Below are 20232 nucleotides of genomic sequence, written 5' to 3'. Positions count from 1 at the left end.
GGAATATAGCACTCTTTAAAAAAGGACTGAAAAGGATTAGACTAGTTGGACTAGAACGCACTTTTTTTTTTTTAATTAAAGTTCAGAGGCCTTTTCGTGTTCTACTACATCCTACAGGGACTAGCATTTTAGTCTTGATAGGGAAATATATAGTTATATCTTAAATTGTGTAGTACAAAAAGTAGCAAATTCAGATGGGGAGAGAAATAAGGACCTCAATGATTGGGAAAATCTACAAAACCCGGTAGTGGGGAATGCACTTTCCATTAAAATTAAAAAAAATCTTTTTTGAGTCCTTACTTTGAGCTAGACTCTGCTAGGGGCAAAGGTTACAAAATTGGTTAACAATAGTTACTGCCTTTGAGGAACTTTCGGACTAGGAGAGCAGGTTACAATCTAGTGACCTGGACTCCGAAGAATTGATTAGGATTTACTTTGGTAGGTGCTCAAAGGAAGGGTGGTTCAGATAATCAGATCAATAGAGAAGGCAGAGACTTGGAGGAGCCCCCAACGTTTGTTAGTTTCATATGCAAGTGCTCTATTTGCTGTTTTTTGTTAAGTAAATTACTCACCACTGACATGTTTGAAAATGGGGACAAAAATGACTGCTTTCAAGCGTAATTCCTACCTCCCCCCCCCTTAAAAGTTTTGAATCCATCTCTTAGGGGCCACACTTGAAGGTAGAAAAACGTTTTCTATATATTAATATAATCACTATATAGCGGTGATACATGGGACAGTGAAATAAACCCTAAGTCGTTTTAAAATAAGTAAGGGAACTTGGGTTTGAGCCACGCCTTTGCCACTAACCGGTTGTGTGATATTGGGCAAGTAACTTCTCAGGGTGTCCTCTTTTCCATCTTTAAGATTGTGATTTAAAAAGGCCCACCTCACGGGGTTTTGTGAGGGTGATTTAAAATAATGCCTGTGAAAGCATTTGCTCTACCACACCTAAGGTACGTTTGTTATCTCGGGGTTCTTTCCAGTCTCGCCATTTTGAGATCTGATGAATCAGGATCCAGAGGTCTTAAGCATCACCACAAACGCCCGCCCTTCTCTCCTCATAGCCATCCAGGTCCCTCAAGGTCGGGTGCAGCTTCGAGCCGACTGGGTCTGCATTGTGCGGTCTAGCAGTCGAAGTCACATGGTCCTGACCACCAGGAAAGAGAAAGAAAAGTTCGGTTTCAGCACGGGGGAGCGGGGAGAGAGGGAGGAGACTGGGAGAAGAAAGCGACAGTAAAAGAGACCATCAGAGACCGTACGCCTCCGCACGCGCATTGTCCGCCCTGCGCCTGCCTTCCTACGGGAGGGGGCGGACCGCGACGTGCCCACGTCGGGCGCACTGACGTTCGCTTGGCGTGCGCCGCCGGCCGGTGCCGGTAGTTGCGGGGTTCGGAGTCGGTGTCTGTGGAGCCCGACTGGCGGGGAGGAGGCGGGGCTTCTGTCTGGCGGAGGTGGACGCGCACACACGCCGCAGAGGGGTAACTTTCCTGTACCGGCTCTCGTGCTTTCTTTAAGTCACTTGGAAGTGTGGCCATCGGGACAGTGTTGTCGTTCCGTTTAGAAAACGTCTTTTCTTTGGTTATACAAGGGCAGGTTTCAGGGCGGTGGCTCTGTCATGCCGAACTCGCGGCCCAGGCCCCGTCGGGGTGCCCGGAGTGGCGCCGGGGCAGCCGGGCGGGACGAGCTCGTGTCGCGGTCCTTGCAGAGCGCAGAGCACTGCCTGGGCGCCCAGGACTTCGGCACGGCCTATGCCCACTACCTCCTCGTACTCAGCCTGGCACCGGAGCTGAAAGACGACGTGAAGGTGAGGAGGCGGTCCCTTCTTTCACTTGCTAGCAGATCCTCTGTTCTTCACGTAAAATAAACAAATTGGGGGAGGTGGGTGGCTGAGATGGGTGGCAAGTTGGTTGCTATTAATATTTACTGCTCATCCTTGACTTCTCTTTTGTTCACACCCAGTCAGCCCATCAGAAAATCCTGTCGGCTCCATCTTTGAGATCTATCCAGAATCTTACCACTTCTCACCACCTTCTCCTTTACTGCCCTGGTTAAAGCCTCAATCATCTGTTGGCTGTTGCAGTAGGCTCATAACTGGCTTTCCCTTGTAGCCTGTCTCAACACAGCCTGCGCGAGCATTTCGTAACAAGTCAAACGACGTCACTTCTCTTTTTCAAAACTTCCATTTTACTATAAACGCTGTATTGCAAACGAGGCCGCCGGTGATCCTCTCCCTCCTCTCATATCTAATTCTAGCTTGTCCCTGCCTCAGGACCTCTGCCCTTGTCCCAACTGTAGGCAGAAGGAACGTTGTGCATATCTGCAGTTGAATAAAGTTTGGAAGTAGCCTAATCATTTGATGGTGCATTCTTTAAGCTTCAACTACTGGATTCTGATGGTTATTCTGTTTAAATGCTATAAATTTTTTCAAGTTATTTCAGAATCTAAATTTAATAAAATGATTTCACTTAATTTTGCATTCAGTGTTCAGCCTCAAGCTACTTGCTTTATTTCACCCAGCGTTTCTCAACGTTAGCGTTACTGACTTTTTGGATGGGATGATTCTTTGTTTTGGAGAGCTGTCCTGTGCATTGTAGAATGTTTAGCAGCATTGTTGATCTCCTCTACCTGCTAGATGTCAGTAACAGATAGATATTTGTGGTTAACATAAATTTAGTGTAAATTTCAGGAGCAGCTGGCCCCAAGGAGGAGAAGGTGCTATGTTAAGATACAGTTTGCTCTTATAGGTAGGCAGCAGAATAATGGATCAGCCCAAGTGTGGTTTCTTTATTTCATAGTTCCTTAGTTCCTCCTTTGTAAAACAGTGACAGTACCTTTTTTATACATGTTTAGTGTACATCAAAAGTATATCTAAAGCTTGTATTTGAATACCTTGTGTTCAGTAGGGTTCAGAAACTACTTCTGTTTCCTGCAGACCAGAGTCCGTATTTCTTTGTGTGGGCCTTAGCAAAAGATCTTTTTAGTCTTATTTCCTACTACTCACTCTATTCCCCATGCCCACACTTCAGCCACACCAAGATAGTTACCTATAGATTCCCTGACCCAGTTCATGTCATCTATGCTTTTTTCCCCCTGATACTGTAGAATCTTCTCCCATATCCTTTTCTCTCTAGTAAACGCCATCAAAATTCAGTTACAGTCTGAAGTACAATTTTTATACTCTTCTGTATAAATCTGTGAAGATGATATAAAATGTGTTCACCATAAAACTGGAATGACTAAAGCCTTCCTTCTTTCTGCGGTGTTGTGGTGTGGAGAATGGCTGGAGGGAGGTGAGATTGGAGCTAGGGAATGCTGGACGACAGTAATACAGTAAGTATTAGGAGGGCCAGACTACATTGTAACAGTGGGGATGAAGAGACCGTGACAGATTTAAAGATGTTGAGATAGAATTGGCTGGGTTTAAAACTAATTGCATTGGAGTTAAAGTAGCGTTATAAAATGACTTAGTGGTTTGAGGTTGGGTGGTACCTTAACCTTATATCCTGTGTGAGAGGAATGTAGTAGGTTCACTTTAGAGCATTTTGAATTTTTTCAAAATTGTGTGTTAAATTTCTCCCAACAAGTCTTCTGTGAGGATAGGAACAGGATTTATGTTGTTCATTGCTGTGTTTTAGCTCCAGTTCTTTGCACACTGATTGTTCAGGAAATACTTGAATTGAGCTGAATTTGAGATGGATGAAGGTACAGTTCCTTGTTGAGATGACTGATAGCAAGTTGTGTCTGTGAGTCAAGTTCAGAAGAGGAGAGGGTATTGATTGGAGATGTAGATGTAGCATCATCCATCAATGCATGGGTGATAGTTAATGCACCGGAGATGGATGAGAAAGGAGAAGGCGGCCAAAAACAACTCCTAAAGCATAGGAGCCCACAAAAGAGAGGATAGGTAGAGAATGTGATGTGGTAGCTAAGAATGGAGAGAGTTTACTTCTGCATGTTATTGCCACACAGGTGGTAAAATTCATTTATGCATTTGTTTATTAAGCAAACTGTCTACTAAAGCTAAATAAAATTTAAGATAATCAGTTAATAATTGTTAAGTTCTATTCTCTGTGGAATCATCAAACATTGTTGTATGTTCTTTATGTTATTGACTAAATTACTGTTTTCTCTTTCACGTAGGAAACTTTTCAGTATACACTGTTCAGATGGGCTGAAGAGCTTGATGCTCTCAGTCGAACACAAGACTTACTTGGTTGTTATGAGCAAGCTTTGGAACTGTTTCCTGATGATGAAGTGATTTGCAATAGTATGGGGGAGCATCTCTTCAGGTTTGTAGTGATTTTCAGTATTATTAAGAATTATTCTGTATCAGTCTTGATCAGGGATAAATCACACAGTAGTTTGAAAAGGAAAGTTTAATATAAAGAATTATTAACTGTGACCGGGGATCAGAAGAATATAAGAATAGCAAATACAGTATGTAATAACAGATTAATTTTAGTATTATATTGTATACCACAAAATAGCCACTGCCTCAAGGGCTGAGATAGAGTATCTAAGGAAGAGTTCCCCTCACTGGGCTAAAATTGAGACCTTGTTGGACAGGACATAGGTGTGGATTGCAGGATGGCAGTGAAGTAAGTCACTGTGGTACCTTGCCAGGGAACTTGTGAATCCAGTCTCTGGATCTGGCTGGAAACTTGCCATTGGAAATTCTGTCCATTCTCCATAGAAACTGTATAATTAGGAAAACATGAAAACCCCAAATTTTTGTTGTAGATTTGTTTTAATAAATTTGGTTTCACTTCTTTGTACAAAATAGAAGGAGACTTCTTGTTTAAGAAACACCATGATAATGTCCTATTCTATATAGTGAGATCATTTTACATGTTCCAGCTGTTGTCCTCTAGTATTATTGCTTTGTTCATCTAGTCATGTTAAGTTTTATTCAATGAAAAGTTCTGTATAAGAAGTACCTTTATCAAAATGAATTAGGCTCAGTGATGTAGCTGTATACAGTTTAATAGTCTTAATCAACATGGCTTGGGGGAATGAAGTAAGTACTCCTTTAAGAGACAAATATTTGATAGTTTCTAATTGTGGAGTATGATAATAACCAGGAAAATGAGGCAGATTGTCAACTGAGGCTTGTTTGCTCACACTAACAGCTAACCTGATCCTGGTACACGGATTCCATCTCTACTAATTAGCAATTACTTGCCCTTTAAATGAAATTTAATTTAAAAAGCTTTTTAAATAATTTGTCACATTAGTTAAAAATCTACATTTTAATTTCAAAATTTTCTTTAGTTCTTCAGTCCATATAAGGGGAGTTAGTCTATAGGATTCAATTATATTTCCAGATAATATGACATAATGATCATAACATTCTAAAACTTATGTTTAAGTATAAACTCAATTCAACAGAAAATTGGAGCTCTACACACTTTTGACAGGTTGTAACTTGGTGACCTATTGTTATATTAGTCTGAGCAGTTACCAGATACTGAGACAAAAAAATGCTTGTTTGCTTCAGGAGGTGTAATTATGCAAAATTTCTAATTTAGACATTGAAAATTCAGAACTTGTGATAGTGTGAATGTGGCTTTTGCTATACAGTTTGTCTTTGTTCTCCACAACAGTGGTTCTTAGCTTTTGTCCTCTCTACTTTTCTCATCAAAAGCAGATACAAAACATATTTACGTTGCTAATTGGGAAGGTAATTTTTTTTCTAGTTAGAAGAAGAAAGGTGATTTTATAGTTTGTTGATACTGACACACTTGTTGAGTCTATCAATATGAGATAAACTTTAACTGAGCGGAACATACATCTTTCAGATTATCATTACGGTTTAAGAAAACTGAATGATATATTAAGAATCAAACTTAAGGGAAGCACAAACCCCAGAAAATTATTAGGGGCAGGTTTGGCATTGATTCAGCAGATTGTTGATATTTAAACATTTTAAAATATCCATTGCTAGGTTTGTCTCACCAACTGATGATTATGTAAAATGTGTTTTTAAAAAAAAATTTTTTTTTTAAGATTTTATTTATTTATTTGACAGAGACACAGCAAGAGAGGGAATGCAAGCAGGGGGAGTAGGAAAGGGAGAAGCAGCTTCCCGCTGAGCAGGGAGCCCGATGTGGGGCTGGATCCCAGGACCTGAGCTGAAGGCAGACGCTTAACGACTGAGCCACCGAGGCGCCCCTAAGATGTGTTTTGTATTGTATTGTGTGCAATGTCAGTTGCAGAATAAGAATAAGATAACCCTGTCTTCAAGATACTTAAAAATAACAGATACTAACCTTAAACATTTTTTTTTTTTAACCTAAAACACGAGTGCCTATCATTTGACATAGGGCCATTACCTTTTGTTAGAGTGTAGTTCCCTGTTTGGAGTTCCAGAATGTCTTTTTTTTTTTTATGTAAACCATACCTAGAATGAATAGTCTGATCTGGTTTCAAATGCTTAAAGGTTCGGGGCACCTGGGTGGCTCAGTCGTTAAGCGTCTGCCTTTGGCTCAGGTCATGATCCCAGGGTCCTGAGATCCAACCCCGCATTGGGCTCCCTGCTCAGCGGGAAGCCTGCTTCTCCCTCTCCCACTCCCCCTGCTTGTGTTCCCTCTCTCGCTGTGTCTCTCTCTGTCAAATAAATAAATAAAATCTTAAAAAAAAAATTCTTAAAGGTTCTTGTGAAGAAGTATGAGTGTTAAAGGATTTTACTAGCTCACGTCTCTTCAATTTGTGGACCACACACTGGGGCAGGTCCACAAATTATCAGTTAGTAACAGATAAGTGTAGAAATTGAGAGTAAGCATTTAGAAATGTATATAGCAGTTTGATATTTTAAATCCAAGCATGTGATCGGGGAACTCACTTGTGGAAGAGAATGTGGACCAGTTTGGGTGCTGCTGAAATCTGATGTGTGAGTTGCATGCTAATCACATGCAGTAGAATTGTATTGGTCTACAAATATTTAGATATTTTAAAAAAGGGGAGATGAGTTCTTCACCACAGAAAGTTCAAGAAGTTCTAGATAGTTGGTTGTTTTCCCCCCTTTTATTGTTGATTTGCTCACATCTCATTCAGTAGTAATTTTTGGGTGACTCACCTTTGATTTTTGCCAAAGCGTTTAGCTTAATGTCCTCAGAAACAACGGCTCTCTCTTTGCGGTTTTATTTATTTAGTTTCTATAATATTTAATTAAAATATGTAATTATAATAACAAGTACAACAGGTATAAACTGGTCTGGCAGCAAACACAACTGATAATTCACTCAGTTACTGAGAGAAAAGGTATAGAGGCACACCACAGAGAAGCCTACTAGCTATAGGCATTAGTATGTTTTACACAGGGAATGATTTTTAGAAAGCACTGGCTTTCTAGTGAGTTGGTTAAATGCAGGATGACTCAGAGCTCCTACTATTCTTTAGTACAATAGTAATTTATAGTCAGCCTCCTAGAATACATAAATACAATAAGGGTTCAAAAAGGAAAAAAAAATCATCAAGGATTGTAATCCTCACAAAAGGCTTCTCAAAGGTGATGGTGCTTGGGTTGAGCAGGATTTGGGGTGCTGGAGAGAGAGATTCTCAGGCTTGATGAGTGGCATGAACAAAGACACAGTAATTGATGTCATAATAATTGAATATTTTGTCTGTCATTTTTTACTGTAGAATGGGCTTTAGAGATGAAGCAGCTGGGTATTTTCATAAAGCAGTGAAGCTAAATCCTGATTTCAATGATGCAAAGGAGAATTTTTATCGTGTTGCAAACTGGTTAGTGGAACGCTGGCACTTTATCATGCTTAATGACACCAAAAGGAATACGATTTATAACGCAGCAATCCAAAATGCAGTTTGTTTGGGGTCCAAGAGTGTTTTGGACATTGGAGCAGGAACTGGAATTCTAAGGTTTGTTGTAATTGTGTTTTAATTATATGCACATATATACTAAGGTAAATTAAAGCTTTTTACCAAATATGGAAAATTTAACAGTGGAATTTAAAAATAGAGCTTATTTCTCATAATCTTGTGATTATTCATGCAACTGCCTTTATTGTATTTTTCACTGTAACTTTAATTTAGCAAGAGCTAGACATAACTACTAAAGAATTTGGGATTAATATTGAAATTTTGAATAATGCCTTTTAAGAGTACTTTTTGCATTAACATTCTGGTTGAATCTAGTTGTCTAAGTTAAAGCCTATCAACATTTTCCATGCCCATTGTGTCTTCTTAAAAACACGAATGTCATGATTTATTGTATGATTTGTTTCTTGATACGAATATTGGTTCATTTTTTTGATGTGGAATGAATAATGGTTGTGTTAGTTAAAGAATAAAAGGAAAACCCCATGTCTAAGCATCATAATTCCACTAAAATTTGAAATACTACAGTGAATTATTTTTTCTTGATGGAGCACTTTTTTCCCCTTGCAGCATGTTTGCTAAAAAAGCTGGAGCACACTCGGTATATGCTTGCGAGTTATCCAAGACCATGTATGAACTTGCCTGTGATGTAGTGGCAGCAAACAAGATGGAAGCAGGAATCAAACTCTTACATATGAAGTCACTTGACATAGAAATTCCAAAACACATTCCTGAAAGGTACTATATAATATTTATATAATATAATTTTAGTTTTTATAATTTTTTTAAAATTAAGATATTCCTGTTTAGAGCTTTTAGCCCAAATAAAAATGCTAAACCCTGATATTGTAAAGATAGTAATATAGGCTCATTTAGCATAAGATGGATTTTCATAATAAGGTCATATTCTTGATAAATATTTAGAGATCTTGAAAGAAACTAGTGGTAAGAGATTTACTAAGTAAACTTGACCTTTAGCAAGTTACTTTACTTTTGTTAATTTCAGTATTCTGGTTGTGAAAATGGATACTACCTCCTGTGTGGTTACTATTTAAAAATTGTAGTTAAAAATAATACATGAGGAGATCAGGCTTGATGGACTTGTCATATTTTGTGTTATCCTTGGCTAAAATGAAAGCTGTCGAAGTATTTTGGCCTGGGTTCTTCAAATGCTTTGAATATTATAAGTCTTGGCTTTTTAGTATATCATCTTGCTTTAATCTATATCACAAGGGTGATGGAATTTTAGAGCTAGAATGGATTTACAAATCATCTGGCCCAACACTATCATTTTAGAGACAGTTTTCTTAATGTAGCACTTTCTTTACTACCTCTCCTGGGTGGTCTGTCTTCTCATCTTACTTAAATTCAATTTATATTGAAAGAGGACTTTTATACTCTGTTGTCATTTGGACTGTGATTTTTTAAAAGTGTTCTTCCATATGTATAATAATATTTGTTTACATAATACTTATGCTTTTCAATGGGCTCTGCATTGATTTTCATGAAAGAAGTCTTACTAGATTTTTGAGGCAGAGAGACACATTTTATAGAAATAAAACAGTGTCCTGAATTATCGTAGTCCGCTCAGGCTGCCATTACAAAATACCACAGACTAGGTGGCTTAAACAACAGACATTTATTTTCTCGCAGTTCTGGAGGCTAGAAGTTCATGACCAAGGGTGCTGGCAGATTTGGTTTCTGGTGAGAGCTCTCTTCCTAGCTTACAGACAGCTACATTCCTGCCCTTTCCTCTGTGCATGCGAGGAGAAAGAGAGATTGCCTGTGTCTTTTCCACTTTTATAAGGCTACCAGCCCTGTCACATTAGGGCCCCACCGTTATGACCTTATTTAACTTTAATTACCTCCTAAAGACCCTAGCTCCAAATGTAGTCACTTTGGGGGTTAGGGCTTTAACTTATGAATTTCGGTGGTACACAATTCAGTCCATGTCATGAATCAGTTACCTTGATTTAACCTTCATTTCTCTCACAGATAGTGTTATAGAAGGACCTATGGGTTTTGAATTAGGAGATAGGGATTCCAATACTATGTTTTTAATTTATTTTGACCTTGAGCAAATCTAGAGATTTCAAGATGTTGGACTAGATGATTGAGATACTTCCACATTCTAAATGTATGCAACCATAAATATTGAAAATTTTGTGTATTTATATAGTATTGGGTTTAGGCATTATGGGGGATACCAAAGTTTTTTCTGTCCTCAAGGCACCTATAATCTAGAGAGGAAGAAAAGGAATATTCATGAAACTTTTCTTTATCTTCTAATTACCTAAATAAATGATACTGGCAATAAGTGCTAAAGAAGTTCAGAGAAGGGAGAAATTATTTTGATATGTCTTTGGGTGAAATTTTCTAGAAAGAATTGTCAGAAGATCACACCTCTGTGGACTTAAGCTTTTGTGAAAACTCAAAGGTAGTAGGTAAAGCAAGAGAAGCAACAAGAAAGCTACAATGAATGTGTAAGACGTAAACATGGATAATGAAGGGAGAGAAAGGATTTTGAGAGGGAGGTCTTCTCAGGTACATTACATGTTATTTGTAGATTAAGGAAAATGAGAACTGAGAACGATTATTCATCTTGACAAGTAGAGGAGTTATTTATGATAGAGAATATTTTTATAGAGCACTGGGGATAGAAATCCATTTACTCAGCGTTAAGGAGGGGACTGGTAAAGGTAATGGGTATGAAGCACTCTTAAGGATTTAGGCAGTGAAAGAATAGCCTGATGAGGCCCCAGGGTCATGTGAAGGTTGTGTGTCTCCCAGACACACACTGGCCGGAGGATGCCAGTGGAGAGCAGAGGAGCCTGTGGAACAGTAGAGTCAAGTTCCTTAAGATTTGAGGGTAGATATTAAAAAAGTGAAATGTATGAGAAAATGTTATATGTGGACTGTTTCTATAATATACTTTTCCTTTGTTCTCTCAGCTTTGACATCTTTACTTAAATAGCATGATATTTTACTTACATGTATCTTTAAAAAATCGTTCTATAGAGTGTCCCTAGTTGTAACAGAAACTGTCGATGCAGGTTTATTTGGAGAAGGAATTGTGGAGAGTTTAATTCATGCATGGGAGCATTTACTTTTGCAGCCAAAGGTAAGCAGCATGATAACAGTTAAATTTGATTAAGAATTCATTATTTCAGCAGGTATTTATTGAGCCCCTCCTGTACTTGCAAAGCAGTATGAAATACATCCTCCTCTCAAGGTACATACTGTGTAGTTGGAAAGAAATCTGTGCAAAAAGCCGTTTAATCATGTAATGTAATGTATTTGTATATGGGGTATATAGGCAAAGAAAACTCCAGGAAGGAATTCATAGTATTTGAGGTTACATTGTGGGACAGATAGTGTGGAATTCTTGAGTAGGGTTGAGGAAGGGGGAAGTACTTTCAGTCTCAGTAGCCTTCACTGCTTAGATTTTTGGCAAACTATCAAGGGGAGTGTAGTGATAACTGGCTTGGTATGGTTTTAAGGTACCAGCTGATTGGATAGGAATAACTGTTTAAATTGCCAAATTGTGTTTTCCAATGAAATCCTCTAATGTGGCCCATGAATTGTAGATTTGGTTTTTATAATATGTCATGTGAATGAGTCTTTTAACATGTCATAAGAATTTACTATTTACAGGAAATGATTTGAATTAAAAGTACCTAATTAAAGGCTGAAAAGAAGAGTAGTTTGTTTTTCAAGCAGGTAATAGTGATTTTGGCTTCTCAGTTAGACTCATACCCAACAGTTTTTTGTTGTATACAGATTTATGGTTGCCTTCCTCTTCCTATTTGTACTGTTGAAAAAAATATGTATCCACACACACACACACATAGCAATGAAAGTGAAATAAACTTTAAAAAAATAATAAAATTAGTATTAACTTGGCATCACATTCATTGTTCTCCATTTTTTTAATTTACTATGTTTTTATTTAAGTATAATGAACATACAGTGTTATATTAGTTTTAGGTGTACAGCATACTGATTCAGCAATTCTGTACATTAATCAGTGTTCATTATGATAAGTGTACTCTTAATCCCCATTGCCTATTTCACCCATCCCCCCACCCACCTCCCCTCTGGCAATCACCAGTTTGTCTCTGTATTTAAGTGTTTTTTTGTTTATCTCTTTTTTGTTGCTGTTCATTTGTTTCTTAAATTCCATATATGAGTGAAATCATATGGTATTTATCTTTCTTGGACTTATTTTTTTTTTTTTTTAAGATTTTATTTATTTGACAGAGCGAGAGATAGAGCAGGAACACAAGCAGGGGGAGTGGGAGAGGGAGAAGCAGGCTTCCAGCCTGAGCAGGAAGCCTGATGTGGGGCTCGATCCCAGGACCCTGGGATCATGACCTGAGCCGAAGGCAGACGCCTAACAACTGAGCCACCCAGGCGCCCCTTTCTTGGACTTATTTCACTTAGCATTATACTCTAGATCCATCCGTGTTGTTGATAATGGCAAAATTTCTTTCTCTTTTATGTCTGAGTAATATTCAAGCTTTTTTTATTGAGGTACAATTGACACATAACATTGTATTAGTTTCGGGTGTAGAATGTAGTGATTCAAAATTTGTATATATTGTGAAATGATCACCACAATAAGTCTAGTTAACAAAAGAAGCTTTTCAATTGCATTTTTTTTTAAGATTTCATTTTTAAGCAATCTCTAACCCTGATGTGGGGCTTGAACTCACAATCCTGAGATCAAGAGTTGTATGCTTTACTAATTGAGCCAGCCAGTCACCCCCCAAAAGAAACTTTTTAATTTTTTAATTTTTTTTACAAGATTTTATTTATTTTAGAGAGGAGGGGGAGCAAATGGGGGGAGTTACAGGGGGAGAAGGAGAGAGAGAATTTCAAGCAGACTCTGAGCTCAGCCCCAATGTGGGGCTCTATCTCATGACCCTGAGATCATGACCTGAGCTGAAACCAAGAGTCGGACACTTAACTGACTGAGCCACCCAGGCGCCCCAAAAGAAACTTTGTAAATATTTTATTTATTTATCCATTTATTTATTTGAGAGACAGGGAGAGCATTTGTGAGTCGGGAGGGGGCAGAGGGAGAAGGAGAGAATCTCGTGGAGTCCGACACAGGGCTAGATCTCATGACCCTGAGGTCATGACCTGAGCTAAAACCAAGAGTCAGATGCTTAACCCACTGAGCCACCCAGATGCCCCCCCAAAACAACTTTTTAAAGAAAAAAATACCTTAACTTGTTTATCCTTACCTGTTGCTTTTAAAGTTTTTTTCTTACTAATTTTCTTTCTCATAATCATGCACACATATTTTTACATACATGTAACTGAATATAATTTTTATTGTTATATTTTAGACCAGAGGTGAAAATGGTAATTGTGAAAAGTATGGGAAAGTTATACCAGCAAGTGCTGTGATATTTGGGATGGCAGTAGAATGTGCAGAGATAAGAAGACATCATAGGTAAGTGATAATTTAAATAGCAAATACTAGAAAACATTAATTTTAAAGACTAAACTGTACTTGAAAGTTTATTTAGTGAATATTTATTTGGATGAGAATTTGTAGTTTTGTGACCTTTAAATTCAGTGATGTTTATTCCAGTCTTAATTCCCTTTTTGCCTTTTTCTTACTTTTAAAGTGGAACTCTAGGGGTACTGGGTGTCTCAGTGGGTTAAGCGTCAGCCTTTGGCTCAGGTCATGATCCCGGGGTCCTGGGATTGAGCCCCGCATTGGGCTCCCTGCTCAGCAGGGAGCCTGCTTCTCCCTCTGCTTGTGCGCGTGCTCTCTCTCTCTCTGTCAAATAAATAAATAAAATCTTAAAAAAAAAATAAAGTGGAACTCTAGAATTAAAACCAGCTTTCAGTTTTTTAGTGGAAAATTGATTTTGATACAACTTAGTATTTTTTTTTTATTTGTGATAGATTAAAGAGGCCCCCTTCAATAACTTAATGGCAGTAAAGGTAACATATAAATATTTTAAGACATAGTGATGAGTAAAAGAAAATAAAAATTATCCTAAACTCCTCACCGTTAGATAGCTACTGTTCATCTTTGTTGTATACTCTTCCTTACTTTTCTATGCATGTTACAGGGTGATAAGTAAAAATATTTAGTTATTGGTAGGGCATAGGGCACCAACCAAACAGACAGTGGCCTTAATTAATAGATTGGCTGAATTAGTGTGTTGGTTGAGTGTCAGCTCTGTGTAAGTAAATGTGTGTGTGTGTATAAACTTAATTTTGTTTCAAAAGTATCAGTAAATATATTTGCTTTTTCTTTGTGAGCCTCTTCATGTTAATAGATATGCTTCATGATTTTTTAAAACCAATTTCTTATAGTTCTCAGAGTTTAGAGTTTTTAGGTTGCTTCTACTGTTTGGCATTTAAGAACAAGGATAAATATCTTCGTACTTAGGTCTGTGTGGACTTGTTTTTATTATTTTCTTGGGATAAATTTCTTAATAAAGAATTGAGTTAAAGTCTTTTAAAAAAAAGAATTGAGTTGAAAGGTATGCACATTTTTCAGTTTATGGAGACACATTGCTGAATTGCCCACCAGAAAAGCTAGGTTGTATCTTGCTGAGATTTCTTGGTATAACATGATTCTAGATTCTTTGCCATTAGTAGTTTCTCTTTATATTTTATAGGTGAGTCACTAAATTTGTTTGTCTGAGCAAAATAGAAATTGACTGGTATCTACCATTTTGAAAAAGGATCCCCTCATCATTGATTCATTTATATAACAGATAAGGGCCTGACTATACAACAGAAGCACCAGAGCAGGATTTGTAAAAATAAAAATGCCATACATTTTGTTTGAGTAGGTTTGGGTGAGTGAGGCCTGGTATTTATTTTTCACGAAGCTCAGCAGTGTGGGTTGAGGACCATGAAGAAAGGTGTTGAAAATATAGAGATTAGTGCTACTATTTTATCTAGTAGAAATTTTTTTTTAAGATTTTATTTATTCATCTGAGAGAGAAAGAGAGAGAGCGTGAGAGCGAGCATGAGCAGAGGGAGGGGCAGAGGGAGAGGGAAAAAGAATCCCAAGCAGACTCCACACTGAGGGCAGAGCCCAAAGTGGGGCTGGATCCCACAGCCCTGAGATCATGACCTGAGTTGAAACCAAGAGTTGGATGTTCAACCGAGTCACCCAGGCACCCCTGGTAGAAACAATTTTTTTTTTAAAGATTTTATTCATTTATTTGAGAGAGAGAGAGCAGGGGCAGTGGGAGAAGGAGAAGCAGACTCCCCACGGAGCAGGGAGCCTGACTCGGGGCTTGATCCCAGGACCCCAGGATCAGGACCTGAGCTGAAGGCAGACGCTTAACCAACTGAGCCACCCAGGTGGCCCTGGTAGAAACAATGTTTGGAACCAAATTAGTTTGGAACCTAGTAAGTTGAATCTTATGCTTATCTGAACAAGCAAATGTTTTAAGAATAGCCAAGAAAAATGAGACATTTGCCTCTAAAAATAAAGAACACTTATGCAGAAATAGAGAAATAGATCAGTGGAACACAATAAGTACAGATACAGACCTTGGAATTTATAGGGATTTAGTAATGATACAGATGTGGTGTTCAGATCAGCAGAGAATGGATGAATGGAGATAGAGATGATATTTTTCATTTGGGGAAAAACATTAGATTCTTATTTTAATTCAAGATGAATTAAATATCTAAGTGTAGAAAATCCATTGAGAGATGAAGGCTTTCCAAAGGAAAACACAGGATAAAGTCTAGAAGCTATAAAAGATTGACAAATTTGACCACATTAAAAAGATTTTAATATATCTGGTGAAAGATAGTATAAATAAAGTTAAAAGACAGTTGACAGACTGAGATAAAAATTTACAACTTTTGCAACAAAGCATTAATATACTTAAATTTGTCTATTAATCAGAGAAATGGAAGTTAAGTCAATATAACTTTTTTTGAGTATTTATATTAGTAAGCATTAAAAATGATAACATCCTATTTTCTTACAGGTGTGGGGAAAACTTACATACTGTTAGTACAACATTTTAGTAGCTCAATTTAGCATTATCTAACAAAACTAAAGATCTGCATAGTCCTTGTCCTAGTATTTCTACTTCTCGTGTGTGCAGCGATACGTGTACAGGGATGTTTACTGTAATGCTGTAATTGGGAAAACCTATCTGAAGGCTTATTAGTAAGAAAATATTTCACTAATTTTTGATAAAACATTCACCCAGTGCAGTACTGTGTAAGTGTCAAAAAGAATTGTTTAAGGTACATGTACTGACATGGAAAGAAGTTCATAATATACTATTAAGTGAAAAACACAAGGTATGATCCTAGGAGCAATGAGCATACCTGGCACTTAGGTCTTGGTTTCTAAATTCCATTCCTTGCCAAAAGGAACTGTATATAGCTCCTTGGAGAAATGGCTGCTTCCAGGACTAGGGTAGGACAGATTCAAGATGACTCTGAAACATTTTGCATCAGAAATTAAGGAAGTACTGAAAAAAAATTATAGGCCATTAAAAGGACATAGAAGCATGCTTGGAAGGGTCTCCCACTGGCCAAATCTGAGACAAATTAAGCACCAAATACATACATACATACATAAGGGCATTTATCAATTAGAACCCATTGAGTAAAATAAGAATCCATGAGTTCCTACTTATAATAAATAGATTAATAAATTCATAAATGGAGACAAAAGGACAGTTCTTTCCAGCAGTAGAATGTTGACTAATAACAAATGTTGCAGAATTATTGTTTGCAATCCCCATGTAAAGATAGGAGCAAAAATTATGAATGGATCAAATGAAAGGGGGGAAGTTTAATGAAGGTCAAGATATTTATAAGTTTAAAAGTATCTTCTCACAAATTATTTATTACAAAAGGAAAAATGTTAATTACACAGGGAAGGAAGTGTCTTTTGCCCTTTTTTTATTTGTAGAAATTTAAAAATATATTTTGGATAAGAGCCCTTTTTTGAATAGATGTATTATAAATTGCTTCTACTCAGTGTACCTTTGTACTTTCTGAAAGCTGAGTATCTTTTGATGAAAAGAGTTTTTAATTTTAATATAGACCTATTTGTCATTTGTTTTCTTTTATAGTTAGTGACTGTGTATGTAATTGTGTTTAAACCTCTGTCAGTGAAGTTTTATTTCATTTTTATGTTTATTTTTTCTGGACTCAATATTAGATGGTGTTACTTGATTCTAAAAAACAAAACAAAACAAAAAAAACACAAAGAAATCATCTTTCTCCCTTCCCTTTCTTATTTTCCCTCCTCCCAGGGTGGGTACTAAGAATGTTGCTGGGATCTGTTTACCAACAAATGTGAAATTTCAGAGTCCAGCTTGTTCTTCTGTAGATGCTGAAGAGACAGTTGAACCATATACAACTGAAAAGATGAGTCGAGTTCCTGGAGGATATTTGGCTTTGACAGACTGCTTTCAAATTATGACAGTAGATTTCAACAATCTTCAGGTAAAAAAAAAAAAATTCAGTTACAATTTCTGAGCATTAAATTTCAAGCATTGTTAAAGTAATACATAGGACAGTCTTATTTTATGAATTTGCATGGGATTCTACTTACTATATATAAGGAAAATGATTAAATGGTAACCAGTATTTTCTCTTGAAATGATGTACTTACTTTAAATACATAGGAAAAAAAATCCCTAAGGTTTGTTGGGAATGTATAATGTGCCAGGTGCTTTCACATGTGTTCTTAGATTTCTTTTACAACAGTGTTGCAATTATAATTATAGTTATAATTATCCTTGTGCTATATAGATGAGGGAACTATTGCTTACATTAATTTTCCCCAAATTATGCAGGTGTGAATGCAAGAGTTATAACCTAGAGCTTTCTGACTTTCTCAGTGTCATGCTGCCATTTTAAGTTAACAGTATTCCTTGAAAACGAACAGTAATCCAGATCTCCAGATTGTATCTGTATTAGGGTGATCACCCAAATCAGTTTTCCCAGAAATGAGAGGCTCCCAGGACATGAGACTTGCAGTTTTAGACTAGGACAGTCTTGGGCAAACCAGGAGAAGTTGGTCACCCTATGTATCTATCTGTGTGTGTATTGGTGAGTGGTGGGCAGATGTGCTGCATAAAGAAAGTACCCAAAGAAATTGAGGAAGGTTACATAGAGTCCTTCTCTGAAGATCTTTAAGGTTAGATGAGACATGCCTGGGGACAGAAGACGTTGTAAGGGTCATTTTATTTTAGCCTACGATCTTTATAATTTAATAAATTTAATAAAATTTAATCCCCTATTAATTGCTACTAGGTTCTTCTTGAGGTGGTTTGGAGCTACATTAACACTTTGACATTACCTACTGAGGCTGAGCTTCAAGAGCCTTTCATTTCTGATATAATGGTACAGAGGGGAACAACACAGTTATAGATGTCAAATACCCCAAAGCTGTCCTTTTCTTATTTTGAACTTTTCTTATGTTAATTTTTCTTTGCCACAGTTTAAAAAAAAAACCCCACCTTAGTAAGGCTTTAATTTGGAAGTAATATTTGCTTGTTTAACACTTTCAAGTAATGAAGAACAGAAAAGAAAAAGTGTATGTCTTCCTTTCTAAAATCTAGGTCCTACTTCCCCCAGATCACCAATTTGAAGTACATCTTTTCAGACTTGCTTTTCTGTTCTTCTATACACACACACACACTTTTTAAAAAACAAAATCTGTTTGTTTGCCACTCGCTGCCTTCATTCAATAATATGTCATGGGCTTCTTTCTACATCAGTATTATGTATCTGCCTCATTGTTTTTAATAGTTGCACAGTATTCCACTATGATAGATGGGAGCTTCTCATCCAGTATGCCTTAAATGGCTATAAGTGTGTCAAGATACTGATTTTCCTAAGGATGCTGGGCAGATCTGAGAATTAGAGAAATGGAAAGTGATGTAATATTGGGGCATGTGTATATTAAGTATATAAAATGTTTTCATTCCTTTTACATTTTTGTCAGGAATTAAAAAGTCTTGCAACTAAAAAACCTGGTAAAATTGGTATTCCTGTTATTAAAGAAGGCATACTAGATGCTGTTGTGGTTTGGTTTGTACTCCAGCTTGATGATGAACACAGTTTATCCACAAGTCCTAGTGAGGAAACATGTTGGGAACAGGCTATCTACCCTGTACATGACCTTGCAGGTATATCTTATCTAATTGTTGTTCGTTTGTTTTGTAATCGTATTGCTTTAATCCTCTAAGCATTTGAAGTCGTGTAAAAGAAATTTACTTTGAAGTTTCCAGTCAAGGGAGATGGGTTAAATTTTTCAGAACTTTTTATGTTTTGAAAAAGATTTTATTTGAGAGAGAGAGAGAGTGCGCTTGAGCATGAGCAGGGGCAGGGGCAGAGGGAGAAGCAGGCTCCCAGCTAAGCAGGGAGCCCATGCGGGGCTCGATCCCAGGACATTGGGATCATGACCCGAGCGGAAGGCAGACGCTTAATGGGCTGAGCCACCCAGGCGCCCCAGAACTTACTTTTAAAAAAAGTAGTTTTAAATAATTAATATATGTAGTTAAGAAAAGTAAAACATAATTGCTGCATACTACTCAAAAATATCTATCACTGGGGGGCGCCTGGGTGGCTCAGTCGTTAAGCGTCTGCCTTCGGCTCAGGTCATGATCCTAGGGTCCTGGGATCGAGCCCCACATCGGGCTCGCTGCTCCGTGGGAAGCCTGCTTCTCCCTCTCCCCCTCCCCCTGCTTGTGTTCCCTCTCGCTGTGTTTCTCTCTGTCAAATAAATAAATACAATCTTTAAAAAAAAAAGTCTATCATTGGGGCACCTGGGTGGCCCAGTTGGCTGAGTGTCTGACTCTTGATTTCAGCTGGGGTCATGGTGTTGGGTCCTGAGACTGAGCCCTCTGTAGGGGGTCTGCGCTCAGTGGGAGTCTGCTTGGGGTTCTCTCCCTCTGCCCCTCCCCTTTCTCACATGCAAGCTCTCTCAAATAAATAAATAAATATTTAAAAAATATCATTTCTTCAGCTCTGATTACTCTAGTTATCTGTAGATAAGAGAAATGCTAGTCCATTATTTATAGAACAGTGGAAAAGTACTAGTGTAGGAGTTCTTGCTGCTTACAGAATCTGTGGAGTCCCAGGTCATAAAGGTGCACACACACATATAAAACAAAATTTTGAAGTTTTAAAGGGTTTATAAATTCATGGACTTCCCTAGGGAAGTTCTATGTTAAAGATATTTTTTGTATAGAAATTTTTTACCAGCAATTTGATGGATTTCAGTATATTCACATAAGTTATATTTCATAGAAAAATTCTACCTTTTTTAAATGGGGGGAGAGGTAATAAGTTTCTGTTTCTGTGTAGTTTCCTAGTCAAGGTTCTAATTTGGCAAGATCGTTAAGTCTTGGAATGAGTATAGTG

At 37.5% G+C, this 20232-nt stretch overlaps 1 protein-coding gene across 4 annotated transcripts in view; it reads left to right on the top strand.

Moving 5' to 3' along the window:
• Positions 1–1104: 1104 nt before the first annotated feature.
• The window catches only part of PRMT9 (protein arginine methyltransferase 9), a 36876-nt gene continuing 17748 nt past the window's right edge, over positions 1105–20232 (top strand). Inside the window, exons 1-8 of one of the 4 annotated variants that reach the window (XM_032412954.1) lie at positions 1105–1807; positions 4144–4292; positions 7645–7881; positions 8410–8577; positions 10858–10960; positions 13194–13300; positions 17112–17304; positions 18812–18995. In XM_032412954.1, the coding sequence (XP_032268845.1) occupies positions 1619–1807; positions 4144–4292; positions 7645–7881; positions 8410–8577; positions 10858–10960; positions 13194–13300; positions 17112–17304; positions 18812–18995 (1330 nt within the window). In that variant the 5' untranslated portion in view covers positions 1105–1618. Of the gene's footprint in view, positions 1808–3134; positions 3334–4143; positions 4293–7644; positions 7882–8409; positions 8578–10857; positions 10961–11009; positions 11072–13193; positions 13301–17111; positions 17305–18811; positions 18996–20232 lie in introns of those variants that run through there. The other 3 variants (XM_032412955.1, XM_032412956.1, XM_032412957.1) reach the window with 3 other exon arrangements.

Source organism: Phoca vitulina, unplaced genomic scaffold (genome assembly GCF_004348235.1).
Source record: "Phoca vitulina isolate PV1807 unplaced genomic scaffold, GSC_HSeal_1.0 scaffold14, whole genome shotgun sequence".
Classification (NCBI taxonomy): domain Eukaryota; kingdom Metazoa; phylum Chordata; class Mammalia; order Carnivora; family Phocidae; genus Phoca; species Phoca vitulina.
This window is presented reverse-complemented; position numbering and strand designations above follow the sequence as displayed.